Source organism: Thunnus maccoyii, chromosome 10, assembly GCF_910596095.1.
Source record: "Thunnus maccoyii chromosome 10, fThuMac1.1, whole genome shotgun sequence".
Taxonomy (NCBI): Eukaryota; Metazoa; Chordata; class Actinopteri; order Scombriformes; family Scombridae; genus Thunnus; species Thunnus maccoyii.
In genome coordinates this window covers 621,675-649,586 of record NC_056542.1, presented here as the reverse complement: position 1 = coordinate 649,586, position 27,912 = coordinate 621,675, and the positions used below count along the sequence as shown (strand labels likewise).

Here is a 27,912-nt window from a genome sequence, read left to right as displayed (position 1 = left end):
AGAGTCCTTGGTGACCTTTGACCTTTCCTGTAGCGCCACCTTCGGGACAAACTTTGATTCTTTTGGATGTTTTTGATTCAAACAGAAAAACTTCCAACAATCTTCAGTTTTCAAACACTTTATTGATTTTCCATCAGTTCAGTTTAACTTAATAAAAAAAACCTGCTGATTGTCTCAAACGTCTCTCGAATCTTCATTCGTTCATATTTTGGTTTAAACTGATTAAAGTCGTTTTGTTTGATCCTGAAACGAAGCAGCAGCTCTGATGATCCTGGAGGGAAATTATTCAAATATCCTTTTTATCATTTTTAACAGATTTGTTAACAGGAGTTAAACATCATGTTTTATGTTTTTAGTTCGTACCTTTCTGTAAATCATCTGTTAGTGTCTTAAAGGACCAGTCTGTTGAATTTAGCAGCAACTAACAGAACAGAAGAATGTTTTCATTAATGTTTAATCAACTGAAATTAAGAATCACTAGATGTCACTAAATCCTGCATACTGGTCCTTTAAAAAGTGCCCTGAAAATAAAATGTATTATTAATATTATTATTATTATTATTATTAGTAGTAGTAGTAGTAGTAAGTGCACTGTGATCAGGCTGCAGGCTGCGTATCAACATGCAGTAAATGTAAAGCAGCATGACAAAGAACACCAAATGTTTGTCTGATGTTGGAGGCAGCAGCTGACTTCATGTTTCAGGTGTTTTTGGGGTCAAAGGTCGGCAGGTTGAGAGCCGCTGCATCAAACCTGCAGCTGCCACGCAGAAAGAAAAGAAACCTTCACCCTGTTTTCTCACCGTTTTTTTTCTGTTTGTTGTAACTTCCTGTTGCTGCAACTCATAACTTCCTCCTTCTATTTCACAATAAAAGCAGAATCTCTTCCTTCCTTAAAAAGAGACGGTCACATGATGTTTGCATCCAATGAAATTTACCCGCTCTCACCTGAAAAAGGATGTGATGTCACGGCAGAGTTTTAGAGCCACATCGAAGTTGAAACGTTTCCAGATTAATATTTCTATAAAACTTTTCTTTAAAATATTTAAACATTCTTTTACTTTAAATATTCAAACTCTTTTTCTTGAACTACCAGAACTTTCTTTCATCCGTCGTGATGCTTCAATAGAACCAGAAAATATTTGTGGGACTGAAGTGTCATGTGACCGTCGTACCTTTATTGTGAAACATGTACAGGAAGTGTTGCGTCTCTCAGGTCACATGTCAGATCAGTGTTGATTAACGGCTGCAAACACACATTTAATTAAACTGAAGCGGTTTCTGTCTCAGCTGATCTTCGTCATACGTGTTGAATGAAACATGTTTGGTTGTTTATATTCTCACAGCAGGAAGTGATGTCATGTGATCATGTGGTCGGTCCATCCTGATGGACATGAAGCTCAAACTGGATCCATTCGGTCTGTTGGGACAAGAATCAATCTGATTAAAAACTGATTTCTCTTCGGCTCTCTCTCCGTCCGACAGAGTGACGGTCCGCCGCGCCATCAGGATGATTGACAGGTGAAGGTCAGAGGTCAGTCCCCTCCTCTTTCAGCCATCTTGCTGAACTTCTCCTCCAGATCCTGAGCGCTGATGCACGGCAGCCCGTCGTCCAGCGGACAACCTTCCACCAGACTGTTCATCGGGGTCGGAGGCACCTGAGACTCCTCCTCCTCCTCCTCCTCCTCCACGTCTCCCAGGCGACCGTCTCCCAGGCGACCGTCTCCGTCCCGATCCCTCAGGAAGTCTTTAACGATGGGGAGGAGCTTCTTACGAGACGCCAACGTGTTTCCTTAAAGACAGATTTAATAAAAACAGAAAGACAGACGATGAGACGCGCTGATCAATCTAATCAATCTAATCAATCTAATCAATCACCGCCATCATCAACGATCCGATCACTTCAATGTGTCTCTGAGGAGACGAGGAGCTACAGCTGGACAGCAACATCCTTCTAATCAGAATGTTTGATTTATTGATCGGTGAGACGATTACTTTCCCGATCAATCTGTAGTCTATAAAATGTAACGCTCAGATTAATTGATTAGCTGCCGACTATTAAACTAATCAGCAACTATTTTGATCATCTATTAATCATTTTGAATCATTTTTTCAGCTTCTTCAATGTGAATATTGATAATAAAGATAATTGTTATGTCTTGATTCCACCGAGCGCGGCTGCGTGGCGTCCTTCCAGAAGTGAAGCGTTTAGCGGCGGCGGTGTTCAGAGACGAGAGAGCGACGCTTCTACCTGTAGAGGAAGCCGGGGACGGCGTTGTCACGGCAACAGCAGTGTCATAAAATCTTGTGATGTTCCACTTCCAACATGAACCTGGTCGTCCATGGTGACCGGCTGACGTCTGGCCCGGCGCCGCCGGTCGTAACGTCACGTTGATGCAGGATCAGAGTGTTTTATTATGACGTGTATGTCTGGGACGCATCAGGCGGGATCGCAGGCGCCAGCGACTAGAACGAGACGCAGACGCACCCGATGGAATCACAGCTCTGATAAACTGTTAGTTTAGTTTCTCAGAGTCAACAGTAACTAATATTTACTGTCATATACAAGAGAAACAGCAAATAAGACTTAATGAATCAGTTAAGTGATCAAAATGATTGCTGATTAATTTTCTGTTGATCGACTTCTTGTTGCAGCTTTAACTGACAAACAGCAGGACGAGTTCACAATAAACTCTGTCTTTAAACCATCAGTCAGTCATCAAATGAACATTAAAGCTGTGTTTCTTGCTGTAATCATTCCTCCTGTTCATACTGACCATTAGAAGATCCCTTCATAATGACCTTACAATGGAAGTGATGGAGGACAAAATCCACAGTCTGAAGCTAATATGAAGCTTCAGCGTCCAAATGAGTCAAATCAAGTAGATATCTTTCAACGTTACAGTCTTTTTAGTGCCAAAGTTCCTCTTTTTGTTACTATACTTCCACCTGCAGCTCAACAGGGAAACACTGTCAGAGGAAACACAAAGAGGGAATTTGATGCTAAAAAGACTGTAAATGTGTCAGATATCCACTTGATATGACTAACTCACACTGATGAAGCTGAATAGAAGCTTCACACAGACTTTAAATGACTGTGTGGACACACTGTGGATTTTATCCTCCATCACTTCCATTGAAACACATTTGAAGGATCTTTAATATCCAGTATGAACAGCAGGAATGATTACAGACACCTGACTGCTGGTTTAACACACACTGGGAACACTGGGAACACTGGGAACACTGGGAACACTGGGAGCCCTCCTTTAATGAAATGTCTTCTATGTGTGTGATTTTTGCAGTTCCAGCTGATTTCCTGCTCGGAGCTTCTGACTCGATACAAACATTTAATTTGACGTCTGTCTGGTTTGTTTATCAGACGGCGGCGTGACGGATCGACTCGTCTTCACCTTGCTGATACGCTGCGATGTGAGGATGGGGGCTGCTGATTGGACAGAGGTTGAGGGCGGGGTTACGAGCTCGCTCCAGGTACTGGCACATCTGCGGCAAGAGAGAGAGAGAGGACAGATGGGTTGTCATGACAACTGAAACACACACACAACAAGCAGAATGCCAGAATGTGGTAACCGTGGTAACAGCAGCAGTGAGGGTACCTGCTCCCTGCAGGCGGCGCTGTGGCTGAACACAGCGAGCTCTCTGATTGGCTCTTTGGTCTCAGTGAAGGAGATGGTCATCAGCAGCAGCAACTCAAACCCCAACTTCTGACAGAAGTCTGAGAGCTCCGCCTCCAGCTCCGCCCTCTGCAGGAACTCCTGACACACACACACACACACACACACACACACACACACACACACACAGCAGTTAGACATCTCCAACATTACCCAGAATGCCTCTGGACCAAATGCAAACACAGGCTGCTTTTCATTATGCTACTTCTATGCTTCCTCGCATCCTCGCTCCTCCGTGACCCGGAAACCGACCTCCCGCCGCCATCATGGAGGATCTACCCATCCTTTAAGTGCACCTGGAGGAGACGAGGAGAGAGGAGAGAGGAGGCTCCCAGAGGAGACGAGGAGACGAGGAGACGAGGAAACACAGGTGTCTCCTATGCGGAAGTGTTTTAACGGACGGAAACACCCCTTTGATCCAATCTGTTTATTGATTGGTCAGCTGATCTGACAGTAAACAGTCGGCTGTTGTTGTAATACAGCAGATCAGGAAAAGCACCAACAGCAGCTGATCAATGACTCTTAGAATTTAAACTGTTACTGAATCATTTCTATTGCTGACTTATTCATATCTCCTCAAAATGACCCACAGCAGCAGCCTGAGAAGGAGCTCCGCCTGTGAGACAGAACTCTGGGTAAAACAGTCTCTGTCTCCGCCTGCTGTCAGGACCAGGTCCCTGCAGCTCATCAGCTGATTGGCCAGACTGCAGGGACGGTCAGGTGTTCACAGCTCAGACCCTCACAGCTGTTTTTAAGTCTTTTGGTCCAAGTCAAGTCTCAGCAGTACAGTCAGATTACAGTCAGATTACAGTCAGATTACGGTAATACAGTCAGATTACAGTAATACAGTCAGATTACAGCCGAACAGTCAGATTACAGTAGCAGTCAGATTACAGCTGTACAGTCAGATTACAGCTGTACAGTCAGATAACAGTCAGATTACAGTCAGATTACAGTCAGATTACAGCTGTACAGTCAGATTACAGTCAGATTACAGTCAGATTACAGTCGAAATCAGATTACAGTAGAAGTAAGATTACAACAGAACAATGGCCGAATTCAAACCAAATACTATTCTTTAACAGAGTTTTAATCTCTGCGTCACATTAAATGAAACTCAGTGTTTTAAACTTTATTGATCAGGCAGCAAACTGATTAAAACTGATTTCCTCTAAAAGAAGAAACAGTTTGACTGAAGTTGATTTGAAGTTGTTTTTATTGGTTCTTTGACTCGCCGTGTTTAACAGTTTAAACGGTTCAGTTCAGTTTGACGGCGGCGCTCAGTCACATGTTCACCTGCTGGTGTGTTTCACAGTGTAACACAAACACATGAAGGTTTATAGAAGAGGAAGATGAGAACATCTGACTGGTAGTTTGTTATGAATATGATGAAGGTCAGTTTGTGCAGACGGGCAACAGGCCGCCATGACGGACAGAAAACATTTGAAGCTTAAATCCAAAGTGCTGAAGGCAAAATATAAAAACAGCCGGTGACTCACAGACCTGAAGTAACCAGTTTAATCTGTTTTAATCTGAGGATGATGTGAAGCACATGAACTTCGTTTTAACATCTCCAGCAGCTGAGATCAGTCATCATTAAGCTGTTGGAGCTCACAAACACATGTTTTAGATATTTTTAAATCACAGATTCGTCCTGCAGCGGCGGCCGCTCTCGTTTAAAACAGGTCGCATGACATCAACCATCTGTTATTTCTAAAACCTCACTAGTGCAACAGACGAGTGAAAACACATCAATAGTACACTTTAATATTTTACAAAAACAAAAAAGACCTTTTTAATAACTAGAAGCATTAATTAACAGACAGCAGACACAAGTGATCTGTGTGATTTACTGAGAGGACTGAAAACTACTCATTTATCTATATAAACTAAAAACTACTCATTTATCTGTATAAACTAAAAACTACTCATTTATATGTATAAACTAAAAACTACTCATTTATCTATATAAACTAAAAACTACTCATTTATCTGTATAAACTAAAAACTACTCATTTATCTGTACGGACTAAAAACTACTCATTTATCTATATAAACTAAAAACTACTCATTTATCTATATAAACTAAAAACTACTCATTTATCTGTATAAACTAAAAACTACTCATTTATCTGTATAAACTAAAAACTACTCATTTATCTGTATAAACTAAAAACTACTCATTTATCTATATAAACTAAAAACTACTCATTTATCTATATAAACTAAAAACTACTCATTTATCTATATAAACTAAAAACTACTCATTTATCTGTACGGACTAAAAACTACTCATTTATCTATATAAACTAAAAACTACTCATTTATCTGTATAAACTAAAAACTACTCATTTATCTGTATAAACTAAAAACTACTCATTTATCTGTACGGACTAAAAACTACTCATTTATCTATATAAACTAAAAGCTACTCATTTATCTGTATAAACTAAAAACTACTCATTTATCTATATAAACTAAAAACTACTCATTTATCTGTATAAACTAAAAACTACTCATTTATATGTATAAACTAAAAACTACTCATTTATCTATATAAACTAAAAACTACTCATTTATCTATATAAACTAAAAACTACTCATTTATCTGTATAAACTAAAAACTACTCATTTATCTGTATAAACTAAAAACTACTCATTTATCTGTATAAACTAAAAACTACTCATTTATCTATATAAACTAAAAACTACTCATTTATCTGTACGGACTAAAAACTACTCATTTATCTATATAAACTAAAAACTACTCATTTATCTGTATAAACTAAAAACTACTCATTTATCTGTATAAACTAAAAACTACTCATTTATCTGTATAAACTAAAAACTACTCATTTATCTGTATAAACTAAAAACTACTCATTTATCTGTATAAACTAAAAACTACTCATTTATCTGTATAAACTAAAAACTACTCATTTATCTGTATAAACTAAAAACTACTCATTTATCTGTATAAACTAAAAACTACTCATTTATCTGTATAAACTAAAAACTACTCATTTATCTGTACGGACTAAAAACTACTCATTTATCTGTATAAACTAAAAACTACTCATTTATCTATATAAACTAAAAACTACTCATTTATCTGTATAAACTAAAAACTACTCATTTATCTGTATAAACTAAAAACTACTCATTTATCTATATAAACTAAAAACTACTCATTTATCTGTATAAACTAAAAACTACTCATTTATCTGTATAAACTAAAAACTACTCATTTATCTGTATAAACTAAAAACTACTCATTTATCTGTACGGACTAAAAACTACTCATTTATCTGTATAAACTAAAAACTACTCATTTATCTGTATAAACTAAAAACTACTCATTTATCTATATAAACTAAAAACTACTCATTTATCTGTATAAACTAAAAACTACTCATTTATCTGTATAAACTAAAAACTACTCATTTATCTGTATAAACTAAAAACTACTCATTTATCTATATAAACTAAAAACTACTCATTTATCTGTACGGACTAAAAACTACTCATTTATCTATATAAACTAAAAACTACTCATTTATCTGTATAAACTAAAAACTACTCATTTATCTATATAAACTAAAAGCTACTCATTTATCTGTATAAACTAAAAACTACTCATTTATCTGTATAAACTAAAAACTACTCATTTATATGTATAAACTAAAAACTACTCATTTATCTATATAAACTAAAAACTACTCATTTATATGTATAAACTAAAAACTACTCATTTATATGTATAAACTAAAAACTACTCATTTATCTGTATAAACTAAAAACTACTCATTTATCTATATAAACTAAAAGCTACTCATTTATCTATATAAACTAAAAACTACTCATTTATCTATATAAACTAAAAACTACTCATTTATCTGTATAAACTAAAAACTACTCATTTATCTGTATAAACTAAAAACTACTCATTTATCTGTATAAACTAAAAACTACTCATTTATCTATATAAACTAAAAACTACTCATTTATCTATATAAACTAAAAACTACTCATTTATCTGTATAAACTAAAAACTACTCATTTATCTATATAAACTAAAAACTACTCATTTATCTATATAAACTAAAAACTACTCATTTATCTGTACAGACCAACTCATTTTTAATGAAACGCTTCTCATCTGAATTTAGAGTTTCCTGCATTTTATTCTTCAGCAGCTGCAACTGAAAGTTTGCATCAGGTTACGGAGACGTTGTATCTCTGTTATGTTATTAATTATTCATGACAGACACGTTCAATATGTCTGTGCAGCGTTTCTCAATATTCAAGATCACAAATCTCCTCAACTGTTTACCTTCAAGTCTCCAGTTAGTCCAGTCCAAGTCTCTGCTGAGTACAGTATACAGTACAGTGTAGTAGTGTGTAGTACAGTGTAGTAGTGTGTAGTACCTCCAGTGTGATGTAGAGAACAGAGATGGCGAGACTTAAACTTCCTGAAACAGCTTTCATGTCCTTTAACAACATCTGCTCCGTGTTCAGACCTGAGGACAAAATACTGCGGTTAATACTTCACAATACTCCAAAATATACCTTCAAAATACTGCGGTTAATACTTCACAATACTCCAAAATATACCTTCAAAATACTGCGGTTAATACTTCACAATACTCCAAAATATACCTTCAAAATACTGCGGTTAATACTTCACAATACTCCAAAATATACCTTCAAAATACTGCAGTTAATACTTCACAATACTCCAAAATATACATTCAAAATACTGCAGTTAATACTTCACAATACTCCAAAATATACCTTCAAAATACTGTATTCAGGTATTTCAGGTATCAGTTATCCTCTGATAATGTTTGTGTTTTATTCTTGTCATCATAAACTGATTCACTCGTCATTGTCAAATATTTAATTTCTGCAGAAATACTTTAAAAATTTAAATAAATGTTCAAATGCTACCATAAGTACTTCTGAATACTGCAACAAATAACAAATGTCCACATCCTGTCTGACTTCCTCCTCAGGTTTCAGGTGAGTCCAACCTCAGACTCACCTGAGACATCGAACTTGGCGTTCTGCAGCGCCTGGAAGAGAGCGCCCCGCGGTGGCAGAGCGGGGAATCGAGCCTCCAGCGCTGCAGCGTACTGACTGTCTTTAGGCGTCACCTTCCCTGCTGCAGGAGCCATGTTGACGCAGTCCAGCAGGATCGTTGCTAAACACGATCAGACACCGATCACACCGATCACTCATCAATACCTTCCACAGGAAATCAATAAAGACTGATAAATATCAGTAATGTGATTGTTACCGTAGAGCAGCTGAGCGAGCTGCTGGTCCAGGATCTCTGGAGCTTTCTGGATGATGCGTTCTGTTATCAAGGTGGCGCAGGATCCCACCATCTCCACGGTAACAGGGCAGGCGGGGGAGGGCTCTCTCTCCTGCTGGCGATGGTCAATCACCTCCACCACCGCCCCCTCCAGGTCTCTGTCTGAACTGCAGGAGAGATGTCTACCTGTCAGGTGTTTGTTTGTGTCTACCCGTCAGGTGTTTGTTTGTGTCTACCTGTCGGGTGTTTGTTTGTGTCTACCTGTCAGGTGTTTGTTTGTGTCTACCTGTCAGGCGTTTGTTTGTGTCTACCTGTCGGTGTTTGTTTGTGTCTACCTGTCAGGTGTTTGTTTGTGTCTACCTGTCAGGTGTTTGTTTGTGTCTACCTGTCGGTGTTTGTTTGTGTCTACCTGTCAGGTGTTTGTTTGTGTCTACCTGTCAGGCGTTTGTTTGTGTCTACCTGTCAGGTGTTTGTTTGTGTCTACCTGTCAGGTGTTTGTTTGTGTCTACCTGTCAGGTGTTTGTTTGTGTCTACCTGTCAGGCGTTTGTTTGTGTCTACCTGTCAGGTGTTTGTTCGCGTCTACCTGTCGGGTGTTTGTTTGTGTCTACCCGTCAGGTGTTTGTTCGTGTCTACCTGTCAGGTGTTTGTTTGTGTCTACCCGTCAGGTGTTTGTTTGTGTCTACCTGTCAGGCGTTTGTGTCTACCTGTCGGTGTTTGTTTGTGTCTACCTGTCAGGTGTTTGTTTGTGTCTACCTGTCAGGCGTTTGTTTGTGTCTACCTGTCGGTGTTTGTGTCTACCTGTCGGTGTTTGTTTGTGTCTACCTGTCAGGTGTTTGTTTGTGTCTACCTGTCAGGCGTTTGTTTGTGTCTACCTGTCAGGTGTTTGTGTCTACCTGTCAGGTGTTTGTGTCTACCTGTCGGTGTTTGTTTGTGTCTACCTGTCAGGTGTTTGTTTGTGTCTACCTGTCAGGCGTTTGTTTGTGTCTACCTGTCGGTGTTTGTTTGTGTCTACCTGTCAGGTGTTTGTTTGTGTCTACCTGTCAGGTGTTTGTTTGTGTCTACCTGTCGGGTGTTTGTTTGTGTCTACCCGTCAGGTGTTTGTTTGTGTCTACCTGTCGGGTGTTTGTTTGTGTCTACCTGTCAGGTGTTTGTTTGTGTCTACCTGTCAGGTGTTTGTTTGTGTCTACCTGTCAGGCGTTTGTTTGTGTCTACCTGTCAGGTGTTTGTTTGTGTCTACCTGTCGGTGTTTGTTTGTGTCTACCTGTCAGGTGTTTGTTTGTGTCTACCTGTCAGGTGTTTGTTTGTGTCTACCTGTCGGGTGTTTGTTTGCTTCTACCTGTCAGATGTTTGTGTCTACCTGTCAGGTGTTTGTTTGTGTCTACCTGTCAGGTGTTTGTGTCTACCTGTCAGATGTTTGTGTCTACCTGTCAGGTGTTTGTTTGTGTCTACCTGTCAGGTGTTTGTTTGTGTCTACCTGTCAGGTGTTTGTTTGTGTCTACCTGTCAGGTGTTTGTTTGTGTCTACCTGTCGGGTGTTTGTTTGCTTCTACCTGTCAGGTGTTTGTTTGTGTCTACCTGTCGGGTGTTTGTTTGTGTCTACCTGTCAGGTGTTTGTTTGTGTCTACCTGTCGGGTGTTTGTGTCTACCTGTCGGGTGTTTGTGTCTACCTGTCGGGTGTTTGTTTGCTTCTACCTGTCAGGTGTTTGTTTGTGTCTACCTGTCGGGTGTTTGTTTGTGTCTACCTGTCAGGTGTTTGTTTGTGTCTACCTGTCGGGTGTTTGTGTCTACCTGTCGGGTGTTTGTGTCTACCCATCAGGTGTTTATTCTACCTGGGCAGGACATTGTGGTCGACCAGCGTCAGGCGCAGGCGGCCGGCTCGCTGCAGCGCTTGCAGGTCCAGCTGGTCCCTGAACAGCAGGAGGTCTGGAGAGAAACCGGTCTGCCGCAGCAGGAAAACGTTATCTGACCGCAGAACCAAGTCTGCCTGCCGGATGTTCAGCAGCGGGACAATGAGCGTCTTGCTGTGAGCCGTCTGACGGAGAGAAACACGACACATCTTACAGCTGTGGACGAGTGGACGAGTGCTGACAGCTTATTGGACAGTGGCTCACCTTGGACAGGAAATAGGCGAAGGCCAGAGCAGACACCATGGAGTCCAGATCGCAGGCCTCGTTCCCCAGAACCACATGGAACCCTGGTTCAGCCTGGTCCATGCTCGCCTGGAGGAAGAAGACCAGGACACACAACTGAGAGGTCTGACTAACACAACCAAACATCTGCACACTGAAACTGATGATGTGGATCAAAGTTATTTCTAAAAACCTCAACTAAGTGTTCAATGTGTCGCAGAAAAACATACAACTCTCCACTGAAACCAGGATAAAAAGATACTACTTAATAAGTTCTTATAATATTTAGTTAATATACAATTAATTTTTAAATATTTTTTCCTTAGACACTAAAAATTACTGTGTTAAAGTTTTTACCCAGTTTGGATCAATACAGCAACAACATCAGGTTAACTTTATCAGTCTGTTGCTGTGAATCAGTGTTACACAACAAGCTTTAGATAAAACTGTCACAGATGTTTTGTTTCTTGTAAAAAAACGATGTGCAAATGATATTCAGCAGATATAAGTTATTAACAATCAATAACACACTGTGACATGTCAGTTTAAAGAGTAGAGTAGATAATAAAGCTTTAGTTTTGGTAAATAACCCAACAGGAAGATAAAAAAATAACACTGAAACTGGCTCAGAACAACATTAACACAGTATTGTGTCGGTGCTGTATCGACCCAAACTGGGTCAAAGTTTAACGGTGATTTTAGTGTGTAGGGTTTTTAATTGATTTATTGTATATATTTATTTTATTAGTGAGCATCTTTTGCACTAAACTTAAAAAGTATAATTTCATCTTAAATGGACAGGTACAAACTTTTCAGTCTTGACTGTTTTGTGTTCCATTAATTTGTCCAAACGTCTGAAGTCCATCAGAAATCTAAATTAAAACCTGAAACTGATTAAATAAATGTTGCATTGTTGGAAGCGATGGCTCCATTTATACTTACTTATAAAATGTTTCTCATTTTATCTTATTATTTCACTTTTTTAAACTTTGTTTATCATCAGTTTTTTCTTTCTGACAAGTTGAAAACATTTCATGTTGTTCACTGACCGGAAGTTCATTTTGGAAGGTGTAACTGACCGGAAGTCCTGCAGTTGAATTAAGCCTAGCTTAACCGTCCGTCCGACATGATGACTGTTAACTGCCTGAGCTAACAGGCTAACGGACGGTTACGCTAACTCATCCAGCTAAACACACACACACACACACATCCTGTCAGAGTGTGTGTGTGATATGTGTGATGTATATGTGTGTGTGTGTGTGTGTGTGTGTGTGTGTTACCTGCACGGCTTGGCGGCAGCTCAACAGAAACTCCTCCATCTCCTGTTAGCTGTTAGCTGTTAGCTAACCCGCTAGCTGCTCCTCCAACCCGTTAACGGGTCCGGTAAACGGTGACAGTCTACGGGGTGTGAAAGCTGCCCGCTCACCGAGCAGCGGACTGTGTCACACACGTTACCGTGAACCTGAACGCATGACTCTCGTTACTGTGGTGGGTAAAAGGTCATGAGGCGTTCACGGTCCCGTGTAAAGGTCGGAAATTGTTTGCAGTCGTAGCTGCTGGATGTGGAGCTAGTTTTATATAAAGTAACTAAAGCTGTTAAATAAATGTAGTGGAGTAGAAAGTACAATATTTCCCTCTGAAATGTAGTGGAGTGGAAGTATAAAGTAGCATCATATGGAAATACTCGAGTAAAGTACAAGTACCTCAAAACTGTACTAAGTACAGTACTTGAGTAAATCTACTTAGTTACACTGAGCAGAAGGCAGTGAGATGCTGCTTTAGTTAATTTAAAATAAAAATGGAGGAAAACTAAAATACATTGATTGATTTGTCTGTTTCAATTTTTATTTTGGAAAATACTTGGAGCTGCAATTTGTTTGTGAAAGATGTTATAGCTATAAATACAGTTTATTATTGTTGTTAATATTATTATCAAACAGTACACATAAACCTGTGCTGTACAGTAAGAGAGTTTTAGGGCAACTGTGTTCTCAAAATATTACTATTACTATTATATTACTATTATTTCCCTTCAAAGTCGTATTTTTACGAAACAAAATATTTCAATAAAGTCATAATTTTATGAGAAAACAGTTGTAATATTTAAAAAGTAAAATCATATTTTTTTACAGTAAGTTCTAATACATTTTAGAATTTTTAAAATATTTGTGAATACTCATAAGTTTGTGAGAAAAAGTGGTAATATTTCGATTAAAAAAATGTAATTTTACATGAGAAAGACAAGAATGAAATAACATTTTTTGTCAGAAATTAAAAAAAAAAAATCAAAATATTTTCTATTTTGAAAGTGAAGTCAGCATTTTCTGAGATTTTTAGTTTAAAACAGGTGATAACTAATAACAGGAACAGTCTTATTCTTGACATGCTGACTTTAAAATCACAACTTTTCTTCAAAACATAATTTTTTTTCTGCTTATATTTAACCTTGAAATCTCCTTTTTTCTACCAGTAACCATAATAAACATATACAGTGTAGAAACATTAACATGTAAAAATCAGACTTTATGAAAAAAAGCCACATTTCCACCGGCATTTGAAGGCAGCACGACCCTCCTGAGGAAAAGGATTCTGGGTAATGTAGTGTCCTGTAGTTTCATTCAGATGAGAAATGTCACATTCATTTCATGACACTAAAAAAAATCAACAGTTTGATAAACAAATTATTGTAGATTCATAATTTTTTTAGATAATTCTTGACTCACAAATGAGATCATTTAAAAAGAGACTGTAACTAATGATTATTTTCATTATTGATTAATAATATGCCAGTTAGTTTCTTGATTAATTTAATAATTATTAGTCTATAAAATGTCAAAGGTAACATCTTCAAATGTTTTGTTTTTTCTGACCAACAGTCCAAACAGTTAAATAAACAGAAATCTTATAAATCTCACCTTGTTTGTGTGACTCAGGTACTCAGACAGGTTTGTACTGAATTGTCAGTTTATTGGCTGTTCCAGGGTCAGCTGGATGATCCTCTGAGCTAAAACATTCATGTTCATTTCATACAGACATTTATAAAACAGCAGAAATCTTATAAAACACACAAACTCTGGACTGAAAATTATTTAGTTTTTTCTAAAATCATTGCAAAAATGATGTTTAAGCAGTAAATTTATATTTCATTTTATTTTTTATATTTGACTTTATATTTAATCTTATTTAATATTTTCATCAGAGAGTTACACCTGCGGATTGTGTTTATTTTAAAGCTCCAGTGTGACGTTTAGTTTCTGTTCATCTCAACACTGCCGATGGTTGAACACCTTTAATCACGTTGGCAGACTGTTTGTTCAGACTAACTCTCTCCTGTTGAGGCTGTAATGAACCCTGCAGCCTGGGGGGGGCGCTGACAGGCTACACTGATATTCTTTTCAGGTTTCCGTGGTAACACTGATGTAAAATTTGATCGAAATGCTGCTTTAAAACCATCAGAGATGATCAGAGACTGAAGTCACACAGGGACGTTTCACCTGACAGTACACCTGTGTTACTGAGACACTTTCAGTCCAGCAGTCAGCAGGTAGGAGCACTAGGCTCTGACCTTTGACCTCTGGGGATGATGATGCTGCAGCTTTGGTTGGCTGACAGCCATCACTGACTCAAACAAAATGTTTTTAATGAATATTCAGTAATCAGCTGTTTCCGCTCAGCTGATGTGTGGAAAGTTCTTGTAACCTCCGACCCCAACTGGAACAGCAGGACAGTGACCTTTGACCCCAGAGAGCAGGTCTAGATCTTCTCCACATAGTTTCCAGGGAACATCCCCTCTCTGCCCCGCAGCCGGCCAAACCACCAACCGGACGGATCTGTAGACACAAACACAGACTAAGGATGAGTCTGACTCAGAGGACATACGAGGACTCGGACTCAGAGGACATGGGAGGACTCGGACCCTGAGAGGACATGCGAGGACTCGGACTCTGAGAGGACATACGAGGACTCGGACTCAGAGGACATGCGAAGACTCGGACCCTGAGAGGACATGCAAGGACTCGGACTCGGACTCTGAGAGGACATGCGAGGACTCCGATTCCCCTTTCAGAGTCAGTAAATTATATGAACTGTCCCTTTAGTATGCTGTCAGTGATTTCGAAAGAGACTGATTGATCGTAGTATCAGTAACAGTAGTACTGAAAGCCTTAATAACAGCAGTAGTATTTGTGATAACAAAAGTACTAACAGTAGTAGTAGCAGTAAAACAGTACTAGTACCAGTTGTAGTAACAACAGTAGTACCAGCAGTAGTTACAGTAATACCAGCAGTAGTTACAGTAGTGCCAGCAGTAGTTACAGTAGTAGTAGCAGCAGTTCTAGTAGTTGTATCAGTTACAGCAGCCGTAGTGCTCGTAGAAACAGAGGTGCTAACAGTAGAAGTAGCAGTAGTAGTATTAACAGCAGTAGCTACAGTAGGATCACCGGTAACAGTAGAAGTAGCAGTACTAGAAGTTGTAATAGCAGTAATAGTATTAACAGTAGTAGTAGCAGTTGTAGTAATAGCAGTAGTTACAGTAGCAATTACATCACTAGTAACAGTAGTATTAATAGAGTTGTTGCACTTGCAATATTTGCAAAAGTACCAACAGCAGTAATAACAGTAGTGTCAGTGGTACCTTCAGTGAGTATCTCGATGACGTCATCGGTGTTGAAGCTGAGCTCATCGGTGTCCTGGGCGTCGTAGGCGTACAGAGCTTTGCACTGAGGAGACCGAGGCTTCGGTTTGGGAGCCGGTTTGGGTCGACCTGCTCCAGGAAGCGGCTTCACCTCCTTCGACCGCCGCCGCTGCAGCCTGCAGGCAAGGAGCAGGGATTAGAAGACTGATTAGAAGACTGAGTATTCTGGTTATACTGGTTATTTTGCTGCTACTGGCTGTACTGATGGTCCTGGTTCTACTGGTTCTACTGGTGTGGTCCGAGCATCCTCACCCTGCTGCGCCCTGCTCAGGGACGTCCATGAAGCCCATGTCGTGATGCTGGGGGGGCCGGTTGTCGGGGCGATGCTGGCTCTGGAAGCGGGGCAGACTGGGCTGCTCCATGCTGGACTGCTGCCTTAGCCGGGTCCCTCTGGAGGAGGGGGCGCCTCCTCTGGGAGCTCCGCCCCCTCTGGGGTGAGGAGCTGAGAGACAAAACAAACATCACAAACTGTTCCACTTAGCAGGTGGCGTCCTCACACCTGGAGGTTGTTTTTTACCGGTACCTGAGCTGTACTGGCCGATGGGCGGAGCCTGGTTGCCCATGTAGCGGCTCTTGCGCTTGTCCGTCCTGGTTGGTCCTAAAAGCAGACAAGAAGTGAGGAGCAGCAGACAGGAAGCTGTGGTGGGATTCATAATAACTGAGTCTTGTCAGAACTTACTGGAGTTTTTGGGCAGACCCGCTCCAATCGAGACCTGCAAGACCTTTCCACTGGGCTTCAGGACCGCCTCATCCCCTTGACCCATCTGGAACTGGATCTGTCTGGATCCTGCAGAGCTGAACGGACCCCAGCCACCTTTCTTCACCTTAAACTCCAGACTGGACAGAGAGGAGGGCAGAGACAGAGGATACGTTTCATATTCATGTCACATTTGTACATAAACCAAAGTATTGGAGACATTAATTTTGACCAGATGGTAGCGCTAGATGAAAAGTCTGGCGATCACTGAAGTAAAAACATCTGGGAACCATGAATGTCTTTACAAACCTTTATGCCAATAGATGTAATCATACACAGCTGATACCTGTGTGACGTGTCGAGGCTTTGTTTGTGACAGTTACAGGGTTTTAATGTGTTGCTGTGACACTTCTGCTTTTAAAGATCAACTCTGTGTGGAGAACTCTGCTTGAGCTTAATGTAAACATACACCAAGACACTGGTTTAGAGAAGGACAGTGTTTGTATGTTTTCATATTCAAGCAGAACAAACTAAAACTGTTAAATATAAGTTATATTAGAGCTGGAGACGTAAGATGAGAGTGTGTAGTTTCACTGGGTGTCGTAGAGAAACAGGTGATAATAAAGATGAGACATGATGTGTTTGAGTACTGACAGGTTGTTAAATTTGAGCGGCAGCTTCTTCTGAGTTTTGTCCTGATAACGTTTCACCAGCAGACTGAGGAACTCGGTTTTAAAGACACTCTGGAGAACGCTGTCGTACTCTTCCTCATGGATGATGAAGAAGTCGTCCTGCAGAGTGCTACAGACAGAAAGAGACAGGTAGACAGACAGACAGGTAGACAGACAGGTACATAGAGAGAGACAAAGTAATGTTATCTGTGAGTATAAAGATGAAGAGAAAGATGATTCAGTGATGAGCAGATGTTCATGATAGATCTGGTTCTGGTCTGGGTCTTGTTTTTTTGTTTCAAATAGAGTTCTGGCCCTGGTGCTAGTTTTAGTCCTGGTTCTAATTCTCGTTCTAGTTCTGGCTCTGGTTCTAGTTTTAGTCCTGGTTCTAGTTCTCGTTCTAGTTCTGGCCCTGGTTCTAGTTTTAGTCCTGGTTCTAGTTCTCGTTCTAGTTCTGGCTCTGGTTCTAGTTTTAGTCCTGGTTCTAGTTCTTGTTCTAGTTCTGGCTCTGGTTCTAGTTTTAGTCCTGGTTCTAGTTCTTGTTCTAGTTCTGGCTCTGGTTCTAGTTTTAGCCCTGGTTCTAGTTCTTGTTCTGGCTCTGGTTCTAGTTTTAGCCCTGGTTCTAGTTCTTGTTCTAGTTCTGGCTCTGGTTCTAGTTTTAGTCCTGGTTCTAGTTCTTGTTCTAGTTCTGGCTCTGGTTCTAGTTTTAGCCCTGGTTCTAGTTCTTGTTCTAGTTCTGGCTCTGGTTCTAGTTTTAGTCCTGGTTCTAGTTCTCGTTCTAGTTCTGGCTCTGGTTCTAGTTTTAGTTCCACATTTATTTCTGGCCGTGGTCATAGTTTAAGTTCTCATCCTGATTCTCGATGTAGTTCTGGCCTGGTGGTAGTTCTACTTGTGGTTCTTGTTCTAGTTTAAGTTCTTGTTCTAGCTCTAGCTCTGGCCTTCATTGTAGTTCTGGTCATGGTCCTTGATCTACTTCTAGTCCCAGTTATCGTTCTAGTTCTGATTCTAGTTTTAATTTTAGTTCCACCTCCAGTTGTAGTTCTGGTTCTACTTCTGGACTGGGTTCTAGCTCTGGTTTTAGTGGTGTACCTCAGAGAAACAGACTGGATCTTGTTGAGCTCGATCTTCCTCTTGAGAACCTCTCGGATCTGACCTTTATCTGGACCCTGCTTCACCTTCTCTCGACCAATCAGGTACAGGAACTTCGGGGTCAGGATGAGGTCACGCTTCACGGTCTGTGGTGGTGAGACAGACAGTCAGACAGTCAGACAGAGAGCCAGAGCTACAGCCAACTGCAGACCCTACAGAGACGTACACCACTGAAGGTGAAAGGGAGACCCAACCACCTGCGTAGATAGCTGCTAATCTTCCATCAACTCCACAGCTGGTGATGGTACCTCATAAACCAGAAGAGACCAGAGGACTGAAGGGAGGAGGTCATGTTGGTATATTCAGGCTTAAAACTTGCAGGTAAGCCCCTCTTTGGCCTCCAGTTCCTGGATGGGTGACTGAACAGCAGCTATATTGCTTTCCAAGATACTGTCTCGACTGGTTTCTTTAAGATAGATGGGATTGGGGTGCTATCCAGAGACAAAGCTCTACCCTTAAACAGTCCCAGAGACTTGGATTTAACTGGATTGAAGCTTGTCCTCACCAAGATAATCACATAAGCTAGCTGTAACAGGTTCTAGCACGGTTTCACTTTGGTTTTAAACAACCTGGAGGAGGAAAGCTGGGCGTGACTGCGTGAAACAGGACACTGCATCATTCTGATCTGCTGTGGGTCTGTGGTTTCTCTTACCCTGAATCTGCGGTCGTATTTCACAACGACGTCAGCAAATTCAATCTTCTCTCTGCGGCCAACAAACTGCCGGATCTCTGGATGGTTGTCTGTCCCAATGTAGTCGCCCACAAAGTTCCTGTTGAGGCTGTTTCTGCGGCGCTCCTTCTTGTTCAGCAGGACGTCCGACGCTGGAAGTAACAGAAAATCACTTAGTAACATCCGACACAAGTTTAATGTGATGCTTTCTTAACCCACTGATCATTATAACGATGAAGATGTTCTCACCTTCCTCCCTCATCTTGACATACTTGCGGACAGCGATGTGTTTGCGCCACGCCTTCTGGATGACCCGAGCGTAACCGTTGTACTTCCTCTCCCTCATCTCCTCCAACAAGAAGAGCTGCAGAGAGGAAGATAACATCGAGACCACGCACATAAAGACAGCAACAGAGGAGGGAGCACAGAAACATTTAAACCAGAGGACCAGAACAGAACCCTAAGGTCTGATCCAGGAGTCCTGAGGTTCTGCTTCAGGAACACTGATGTTAAAGGAAACTTTCCTTTGAAAGCTAACAGCTTAGTAGAACATTTCCTGAACTGCACTTTCTGTGTGTGAGTGTTTCGTACCGACTCTGGAGCTTTGATGAAGACTTTGGTCTTGCCCAGCTGGAACTGGTCTTGGTCCATGTTGACAGAGTTGAGGAGGTGGAGGACTCCCTTACGCTCCTCGCCCCTCCAGCTTGGCCACGTCTCCTTGGTCAGGATGGCGTACCTGCAGCACACGATTATTACCATCACCATGTTGGAAGCAGCGGTGCAGTGTACTGGCTGTGACCCTGTTTGACCTCTGACCTGTGCAGGAACTTGTTGAAGGCTCGGCGGTAGGCGTATCCCGCCCGACGGACCCGGATGTTCTCACGAAGGCCCAGGTACTCCACCTGATGTTTGACCCGGTTCTCCTCCCAGTCCCGAGGACGTTTGGTTTCATTGGGTTTGATGCAGCGGATGTAGTGGGGGGTGCACTTCATCAGGGTCTGGACCAGACTGTTGGCTTGTTTCTAAAGGGGGAGGGGGAGGAAGGGGGGGCAGGTTTACCTGCTGACCTGTTGTACGTTACAGCTGTGTGAGTGTCCGAGAGCTTGAAGGGTTCAGTTTGACCTAATTCACAGCAGATCGTTACACTTCCACTGAGAAATGTTCAGCTCATTAACAACTCAAACTGTAAAGCTTTTTTTTTGCTAAGAATCAATATATACTGTATACCCCCACCCCCCCACATCATGTTGTCCAGGGTCCAATATCTGTGTAGTCAGGCATTAAAAACAATCCAAATGCCACACAGGCAGTTCACCAGCAGGGGGCGATGTTAGCTGTTACAAATCATGGAGCAACATGCAGAGAGCTGAAGTTACAGGATGACTGTTGCTGTCAGTTTTATGTCTGCTTATCCTGAGAGATACATACAGGCTACTTTCTTACACGACTACTGATCACTTATTACTACTGATTCCACTGATTACGGAGTACTGGTGGTGCACAGTTTTGGAGACAAGAATCTCCCAATTTATCTCATTTACTTGACATTAAAGGACGAGTTCATGATTTTTCCAAGTGAGTCTTAAACCAACAGTCAGTCATCAAATGAACATTAAAGCTGTTTTTCTTGCTGTAATCATTCCTCCTGTTCATACTGACCATTAGAAGATCCCTTCATAATGACCTTACAATGGAAGTGATGGAGGACAAAATCCACAGTCTGAAGCTAATATGAAGCTTCAGCGTCCAAATGAGTCAAATCCAGTAGATATCTTTCAACGTTACAGTCTTTTTAGTGCCAAAGTTCCTCTTTTTGTTACTATACTTCCACCTGCAGCTCAACAGGGAAACACTGTCCGAGGAAACACAAAGAGGGAATTTGATGCTAAAAAGACTGTAAATGTGTCAGATATCCACTTGATATGACTAACTCACACTGATGAAGCTGAATAGAAGCTTATGAATATAAGCTTGGAGTTTGGCCTCCATCACTTCCATTGAAAGCACATTTGAAGGATCTTTTAATATCCAGTATGAACAGGAGGAATGATTACAGCGAGGAAAACCTCTTTCACTGTTACTATGGACACCTGACTGCTGGTTATAGACACACTGGAAACACTGGGAACACTGTGAACCTGCTTTAAAACACCTTGTTGCCGATGGAATAAACATTCTTCCAAACATTACTTGTCATCAGGTTGATAATCTTTCTCTTCATTTATTGGTGGAGGAGGACGGTAACGTCTATATTCAGTATTAAGCAAATATACTGAAGTATTAAAGCATTTTTTAAATGTTTTTACTGTCCTGTATGTCTCAGTCTTTATCAGACAATGGGCCTCATTCACTAATATGTGCACAGAAATGTTCTTACTTACAGCACAGAATAAGTGTGGATGTGCAGATTCATGACATTCAACAGATACACAAGTTATCAACAATCAAGGCTTTAGTTTGAGTAAATAACCCAACAGTCAAATAAAAAATAAGACTAAAACTGGGTCAGAACAACATTAACCCAGTAATGTGTCAGTGCTATATTGATCCAAACTGGGTTAAATTTTAACCCAGTGATTTAAGTGTGTGTGTGTTTTTATTTGATTGTAAAGCAACATTTGTTGTTTTTATATGTGCTGTGCTTCATCTGGAGTTATGTTCAGGGATGCTGTCCTACTGTGGCAGATGAGGTACACATATTTGGACATATGCTAATGTAAAAGAATGTTTACAGATTTATACAGATAGTAAAAAAGATGCATTACACATAATGCATCTTGTGTAAATAAAGATAAATAAAGATTTGTTTCCATTTTTTCTCTCTCACCTTGATCTTGCTGCTGGCGGTGCTCGGACGTCCTCTCTTCTCAGCCTCCAGGTTCTCAGGAAACAGAGCTCTGATGAACGGACTGACCACAAACACACCAGAGACAGTCACTATGAGGTCATCACGGACTGACCACAGTGCCCGCCCCCCCCCCAACACACACACACACACACACACACACACACACACACACACACACACACACACACACACACACACACACACACACACAGAGTACTTACAATTCGCTGCTCTGCATCAGCTCAATGATGTCATTAAACAACACGTCTCTGTTTCTCTCACAGAAACCACTGACATCATACGACACCTGGACAGGTAGACAGGTACAGTTAATGAACATCTGACAGACAGACAGGTGAACACCTGGACAGGTAGACAGGTACAGTTAATGAACATCTGACAGACAGACAGGTGAACACCTGGACAGGTAGACAGGTACAGTTAATGAACATCTGACAGACAGACAGGTGAACACCTGGACAGGTAGACAGGTGTATCGAGTACCTTCCCAGCGTAGTGGTGGATGATGAATCCTCTGTTCCAGCTGCTGAAGTGTTCGTGTGATCCGATCTGTCCCTGCAGCTTCTGCAGCAGCGTCTGGTCCGCCCCCTCACCTTTAGCGTGCATCGTAGCGCACACGTCGTCCAGGATGCTCATAACCCCAGGAGGATTCTGGGAAATGATCCCAAGAGAGACAGAGACAGAAAAATTATGTTTATAGAGAAACTTTTCTCTTCTTCGTTAGTTAATAAATGTCTGACAGGAACAAAGATCTTCAGCTCTATAAACAGAAAACTGACACAACAGAAACAACATCAGAATAAACTGAAGAAGAAAAAGTAACAGATTAATTTCCAAACAAATTTCAACGTCACAGTTTGAGTTTTAGTTCAAATCAACTACAAAACAAAACTATTAATTGAACTGTTCAAAGTTTGTTTCTGTTCATAATTTCAGCAGATTTTTATTGTATTTCAGTCAGCTGCTACACTTAAAACTGATCCCACCCTTCAGTCTCATTTTCATTCATGGAGTTGCTAACAAGAACAAATCTACTGTGGTGTATTTTCATTAAATGTCATTGGTGTGCTTAAAGACAATATTAAGCTATGCAGATTGATTTTATAAGTTCATAAGCAATAAGGGCTAGTGTGATACAATTTGTATTGGTGTAGTTATAATCTCATGAACCATATTTAATCACAATGTACGTATAGAGGCACGGTAGAAGAATCATAATCATACACTGGAGAAATTTGAGTGTGTTTGTATTACATGTCACTTTGCTTGGGTCTGCTAAAGTCTTCACCTTTCAAAAATACTCTCTGGAGGAGATCAAGAAATAAGGCTGTAAAATGACTAGAATAACTTATAAAAAAAATAAAAGGCCAGAAGACAACTTGGCAATAATGGTGTAAAATGATTCCCAATACTTATATATAAAAATTGGATATAATCAGGTAGAATTGAATATGCCAGTACATATCCTCAAACACCTCAAAACCTGTTTTGAAGAGTTTTGACCAACAACGAGTGACGGAGATAAAAGATACATAATAATTGGTCAAAAATTAGGGAGGGTGGATGATAAGGTGTGACCTAAGCCGACCCAAGGGCATAAAAACAATGCCCCAAAGAAAAAACCTTTGGAGCGATTTGGTTCTTTGTAAAAGTGCTGATTGCTCCCCTTTTTTGCCGGCATTAAAGAACACTTTGCTGCTTGGACCTCTGACTCCCTTTTTATTTTCAAGAGAGAGTTTTTTGCTCTGGTACCTTTTTCTGCAACAATTTGATACAACACTACTCTCTCTGATTGGACGACTCACCAGTTTGGACTCGATGAGGTCACAGACCACCTTGTTGTTGAAGTACTCGATGGGCGTCCATTTGATTCCCTCCTGAACGTACTCCTCCTGCAGAGACGCAACACCGTCAGATTCAGAAAAATATTTTTATTCTGAAGCATTTCTGATGACAGAGCAAACAAACTGCAGCCGACAGTCACAGAGACGTAGACACATATGTAAAGTAATAAAAATGATAAAAACACAATTTAAAACCAGCAAATAACCACAGTACATAATGTACATAAGTACATAATGTAGACTGAAAACAGTCACAGTGAAAACTCAGCAACAGGAACATTAACAAACTGATAAAAAATAAATAAAAGACATGAACAAACATTAAAATAGAAAAAGGGTTAACATACATGAATATGATCATTACAAAATAGGAGCTGTGATAAATACATGAAAATTTTACAAATAATTCTTCAAACTAGATTTACAAATAGTTGCAGAGTTAAAGCTCCAATGGTTAGTAAATTAATTGATTAGTCAATTGTCAGAAAATTAATTGCAATTATTTTCATATTCAAATAAACGTTTAAGTCATTTTTTGTGTAAAAAATGCCAAATTTGCTGGTTTCAGCTTCTCAAGGGAAATAATTTAATGTTTGTCTTTGTCATATATGACAGTAAACTGAATATATTTGGGTTTTTGACTGCTGGTAAAGAGAGAAGAACCACTTTCTATTTATTCAGTTTTATTCTATTCATTCAATCAACAATCAGTTTTCAATCAAGAATATGTTCTGAATCAAGTCATGAGATTCACAAAGATTCCCAATAAGATGAAGTACAGCTGTGTATAATCTGCATAACAGATTTAGTTAAAATTGAGCGGAGTGATCTGAAGGTAGAAAACATCTCCATCAAAACTATCAAACCAATATTCTTTTAACAATGACTCTGTAACATCTGTCAGGGACTACAGATGGCTATGATGTTTATTAATGTACACTGCCCTCTTTAAATAAACCTGTAAATAAATAGAAACAACAGTAGAGGACCACAGATGGAGCCCTGAGGTATCCCACCGGACAGCTGGTGGACAGAAAAGGAAGAGTTGCAGATTGAGACCGAAAACTTCCAGTTTGATGTACGAAGACAAATATTTTAGAGCAGAACCAACAACATCAACCGACCGTCTGTTAAATAGTCACCTGCAGTGTCAGAAACAACATTCAGATCTCAGTAAAGTTACAACACTGGAGAGAGATATGACGTCATTATATGATGTCATTATATGATGATGTCATCGTGTGTCACCTGTTCTGCCTTCAGTGTGAGTTCGATGAAAATCTGCTGCAGCTTCTCGTTGACAAAGTTGATGCAGAACTGCTCAAAACCATTTTTCTGAAAGAAAAAAAGCATTAAGTTATTCAACAATCAGATTATATATGATCAATCAAACAAATCAATCAAACAGATCAGTCAATCAGTGAATATTGTCAGATGTCCAACAGAAAAACTACTCATCTGAATGAGAAATGATCCCCCAAAGAACAGATGTGTGTGAACTCTGCCATCTGCAGGTGGAAAAAGGTCCATCTGCTATTGGCTGGATGACAGACTGATGTCATCAACCAGCCAATGACAGAGGGCCAGCTCAGTACCTGCTCTCACCTGCAGGTGGCAGAGTTCACACTGATTTGGGTTTATTTCCTTTAAAAACATACAAAAAAACACCAACATGTCTCTCAGTGCAACAACTGTTTGGTATCAAAAGTAACATCAGGAGGAAAAAATATGCAATATTCCTACTGCACTAATGCTAACATGCATCCAGATCATGTGACTAACAAGTCTCTAAAGACTCTCCAGCTGGTCCAGAATGCAGCTGCACGTGTTCTGACTAAAACTAGAAAAAGAGACCACATTTCTCCCATTTTAGCTTCGCTGCATTGGCTTCCTGTAAAATCTAGAATAGAATTTAAAATCCTTCTCCTAACTTACAAAGCCCTTAATGGTCAGACACCATCATATCTTAAAGAGCTCATAATACCGTATTATCCCACTAGAACACTGCGCTCCCAGTATGCAGGCTTACTGGTGGTCCCTACAGTCTTTAAAAGTAGAATGGGAGGCAGAGCCTTCAGTTATCAGGCTCCTCTCCTGTGGAACCATCTACCGGATTCAGTCCGGGGTGCAGACACCCTCTCTATGTTTAAGAGTAGGCTTAAAACTTTCCTTTTTGATAAAGCTTATAGTTAGGGCCGACCAGGCTCGCCTCGGATCAGCCCTTAGTTATGCTGCTATAGGCCTAGACTGCTGGGGGACTTCCCATGATGCACTGAGCTCCTCTCCATCTGTATGCATTCATGTAACATCAATGCATGTTATTAACCTGGCTTCCCACGGACCTCTGTAGCCCCTCATGTCTGTTGGAGGCTAGCAGCTCCAGGCTACGTTAGCTGCTACTAGCATAACATAGCACAGTCCGTACAGTTGCAATGTGGGTAATGTAGGCGCCAGGTTTTGACAAGATAAACAGACGATATCTCTGGTTCTGCTGCATCAATTTTCATCATCTTTTAAAAAACCGTCTATCGTGAGTCTAATGATGTTAAATGATGAGTCTGTGCGGGACTTTTTACTGAGGGTCCTCACAAGTGTAGAATAACAAGTGTGTGTGTATGTGTGTGCGTGTGTCTGTGTGTGCATGCGTTACCTGGAAGATCTCAAAGCCGTAGATGTCGAGCACGCCGATGTTCAGGTCCTCCTGGTCCTTCTGCATAGCTTTATTTATACACTGACACACAGAGAAACACAATAACAATCACAAACACAAACTGAAGTCTAGAATCACAGTGTGACGTGTGACGTGTTGCTGCAGACTGACGTCGACGAGGAAGTCGAAGAGTCGAGTGTAGAGAGCTTTGGACAGGGCGTCTCTGGAGAAACAGGCCTGCTCCGTGTTCAGGGTGACGGAGATGGACTCGGTCTTCCCGCCCCACTTACTGTCCATAATCCTGCTGGTGAGTTTACTGCAGAGGCCGTCCTGAGAGATGCCCAGCAGGAAGGACGGGAACGCCAGGACTGACAGAGAGACACGGACAGTTTAGTGGACGTATACTACAATACCCATGATCCTCAGCTGCTGTTGCTATGCAGAAGAAGCCAGAGGTCAGTTATATTGTGTTGTGTAGTAACTTACAGTCCTGGCTTTCGACCACAGCGTAATTGTTTTCCTCTCTGAAGCTGATGTTTCCCAGATGAAGAATTCCTGCAACCAGCTGAAGAACTGAGTGCTGATCCTCCGCAGACAGACCAACTACTGACATCGCCTCCTGAGAGACAGACAGTTACAGACAAGTACAGACAGTTACAAACAGGTACAGACAGTTACAGACAGTTACAGACAGACCAACTACTGACATCGCCTCCTGAGAGACAGACAGTTACAGACAAGTACAGACAGGTACAGACAGTTACAGACAGACCAACTACTGACATCGCCTCCTGAGAGACAGACAGTTACAGACAAGTACAGACAGTTACAGACAGTTACAGACAGTTACAAACAGGTACAGACAGGTACAGACAGTTACAGACAGGTACAGACAGTTACAGACAGTTACAAACAGGTACAGACAGGTACAGACAGTTACAGACAGGTACAGACAGTTACAGACAGTTACAGACAAGTACAGACAGTTACAAACAGGTACAGACAGGTACAGACAGTTACAAACAGGTACAGACAGGTACAGACAGTTACAGACAGACCAACTACTGACATCGCCTCCTGAGAGACAGACAGTTACAGACAAGTACAGACAGTTGCAGACAGACCAACTACTGACATTGCCTCCTGAGAGACAGACAGTTACAGACAGACAGTTACAGACAGTTACAGACAGTTACAGACAGACAGTTACAGACAGTTACAGACAGTTACAGACAGTTACAGACAGTTACAGACAGACAGTTACAGACAGTTACAGACAGTTACAGACAGACAGTTACAGACAGTTACAGACAGTTACAGACAGTTACAGACAGACAGATACAGACAGACAGTTACAGACAGACAGACAGTTACAGACAGACAGATACAGACAGACAGCTACAGACAGTTACAGACAGTTACAGACAGTTACAGACAGACAGTTACAGACAGTTACAGACAGGTACAGACAGACAGCTACAGACAGACAGTTACAGACAGACAGACAGTTACAGACAGACAGATACAGACA

General features: G+C 40.7%; 2 protein-coding genes across 2 annotated transcripts in view; both read right to left on the bottom strand.

The window, feature by feature from the left end:
- Positions 1 to 102: 102 nt before the first annotated feature.
- Positions 103 to 12,652, bottom strand: prune (prune exopolyphosphatase). The gene is made up of 9 exons (XM_042425128.1): positions 12,419 to 12,652; positions 11,121 to 11,228; positions 10,839 to 11,041; positions 8,992 to 9,176; positions 8,737 to 8,895; positions 8,121 to 8,212; positions 3,615 to 3,773; positions 3,411 to 3,501; positions 103 to 1,789 (listed from the first exon to the last, which is right to left on the bottom strand). Exons 1-9 carry the CDS (start codon positions 12,455 to 12,457, stop codon positions 1,533 to 1,535), a joined length of 1,293 nt encoding a protein of 430 aa, XP_042281062.1. The 5' UTR covers positions 12,458 to 12,652; the 3' UTR covers positions 103 to 1,532.
- Positions 12,653 to 14,300: 1,648 nt separating this feature from the next.
- The window catches only part of myo1eb (myosin IEb), a 22,681-nt gene continuing 9,069 nt past the window's right edge, over positions 14,301 to 27,912 (bottom strand). Inside the window, exons 9-27 of the mRNA XM_042424957.1 lie at positions 26,868 to 27,000; positions 26,553 to 26,749; positions 26,382 to 26,462; positions 24,980 to 25,066; positions 23,693 to 23,779; positions 22,371 to 22,538; positions 22,088 to 22,173; positions 21,846 to 21,927; positions 19,835 to 20,040; positions 19,610 to 19,754; positions 19,268 to 19,382; positions 19,001 to 19,170; positions 18,289 to 18,434; positions 17,183 to 17,329; positions 16,511 to 16,668; positions 16,355 to 16,429; positions 16,084 to 16,273; positions 15,772 to 15,947; positions 14,301 to 14,968 (exon numbers count right to left, since the gene is read on the bottom strand). Of these exons, the coding sequence (XP_042280891.1) occupies positions 14,892 to 14,968; positions 15,772 to 15,947; positions 16,084 to 16,273; positions 16,355 to 16,429; positions 16,511 to 16,668; positions 17,183 to 17,329; positions 18,289 to 18,434; positions 19,001 to 19,170; positions 19,268 to 19,382; positions 19,610 to 19,754; positions 19,835 to 20,040; positions 21,846 to 21,927; positions 22,088 to 22,173; positions 22,371 to 22,538; positions 23,693 to 23,779; positions 24,980 to 25,066; positions 26,382 to 26,462; positions 26,553 to 26,749; positions 26,868 to 27,000 (2,526 nt within the window). The 3' untranslated portion in view covers positions 14,301 to 14,891. The remainder of the gene's footprint in view (positions 14,969 to 15,771; positions 15,948 to 16,083; positions 16,274 to 16,354; positions 16,430 to 16,510; positions 16,669 to 17,182; positions 17,330 to 18,288; positions 18,435 to 19,000; positions 19,171 to 19,267; positions 19,383 to 19,609; positions 19,755 to 19,834; positions 20,041 to 21,845; positions 21,928 to 22,087; positions 22,174 to 22,370; positions 22,539 to 23,692; positions 23,780 to 24,979; positions 25,067 to 26,381; positions 26,463 to 26,552; positions 26,750 to 26,867; positions 27,001 to 27,912) is intronic.

Excerpts from the sequence above, each read along its gene's own strand:
- prune (XM_042425128.1), bottom strand. The coding sequence starts at position 12,457 with ATGGAGGAGTTTCTGTTGAGCTGCCGCCAAGCCGTGCAG. Across the intron at positions 9,177-10,838 it reads GACCACAATGTCCTGCCCAG|TTCAGACAGAGACCTGGAGG; the intron begins GTAGAATAAACA and ends TCTCTCCTGCAG. Across the intron at positions 1,790-3,410 it reads CATCGCAGCGTATCAGCAAG|GAAACACGTTGGCGTCTCGT; the intron begins GTGAAGACGAGT and ends TCTGTCTTTAAG.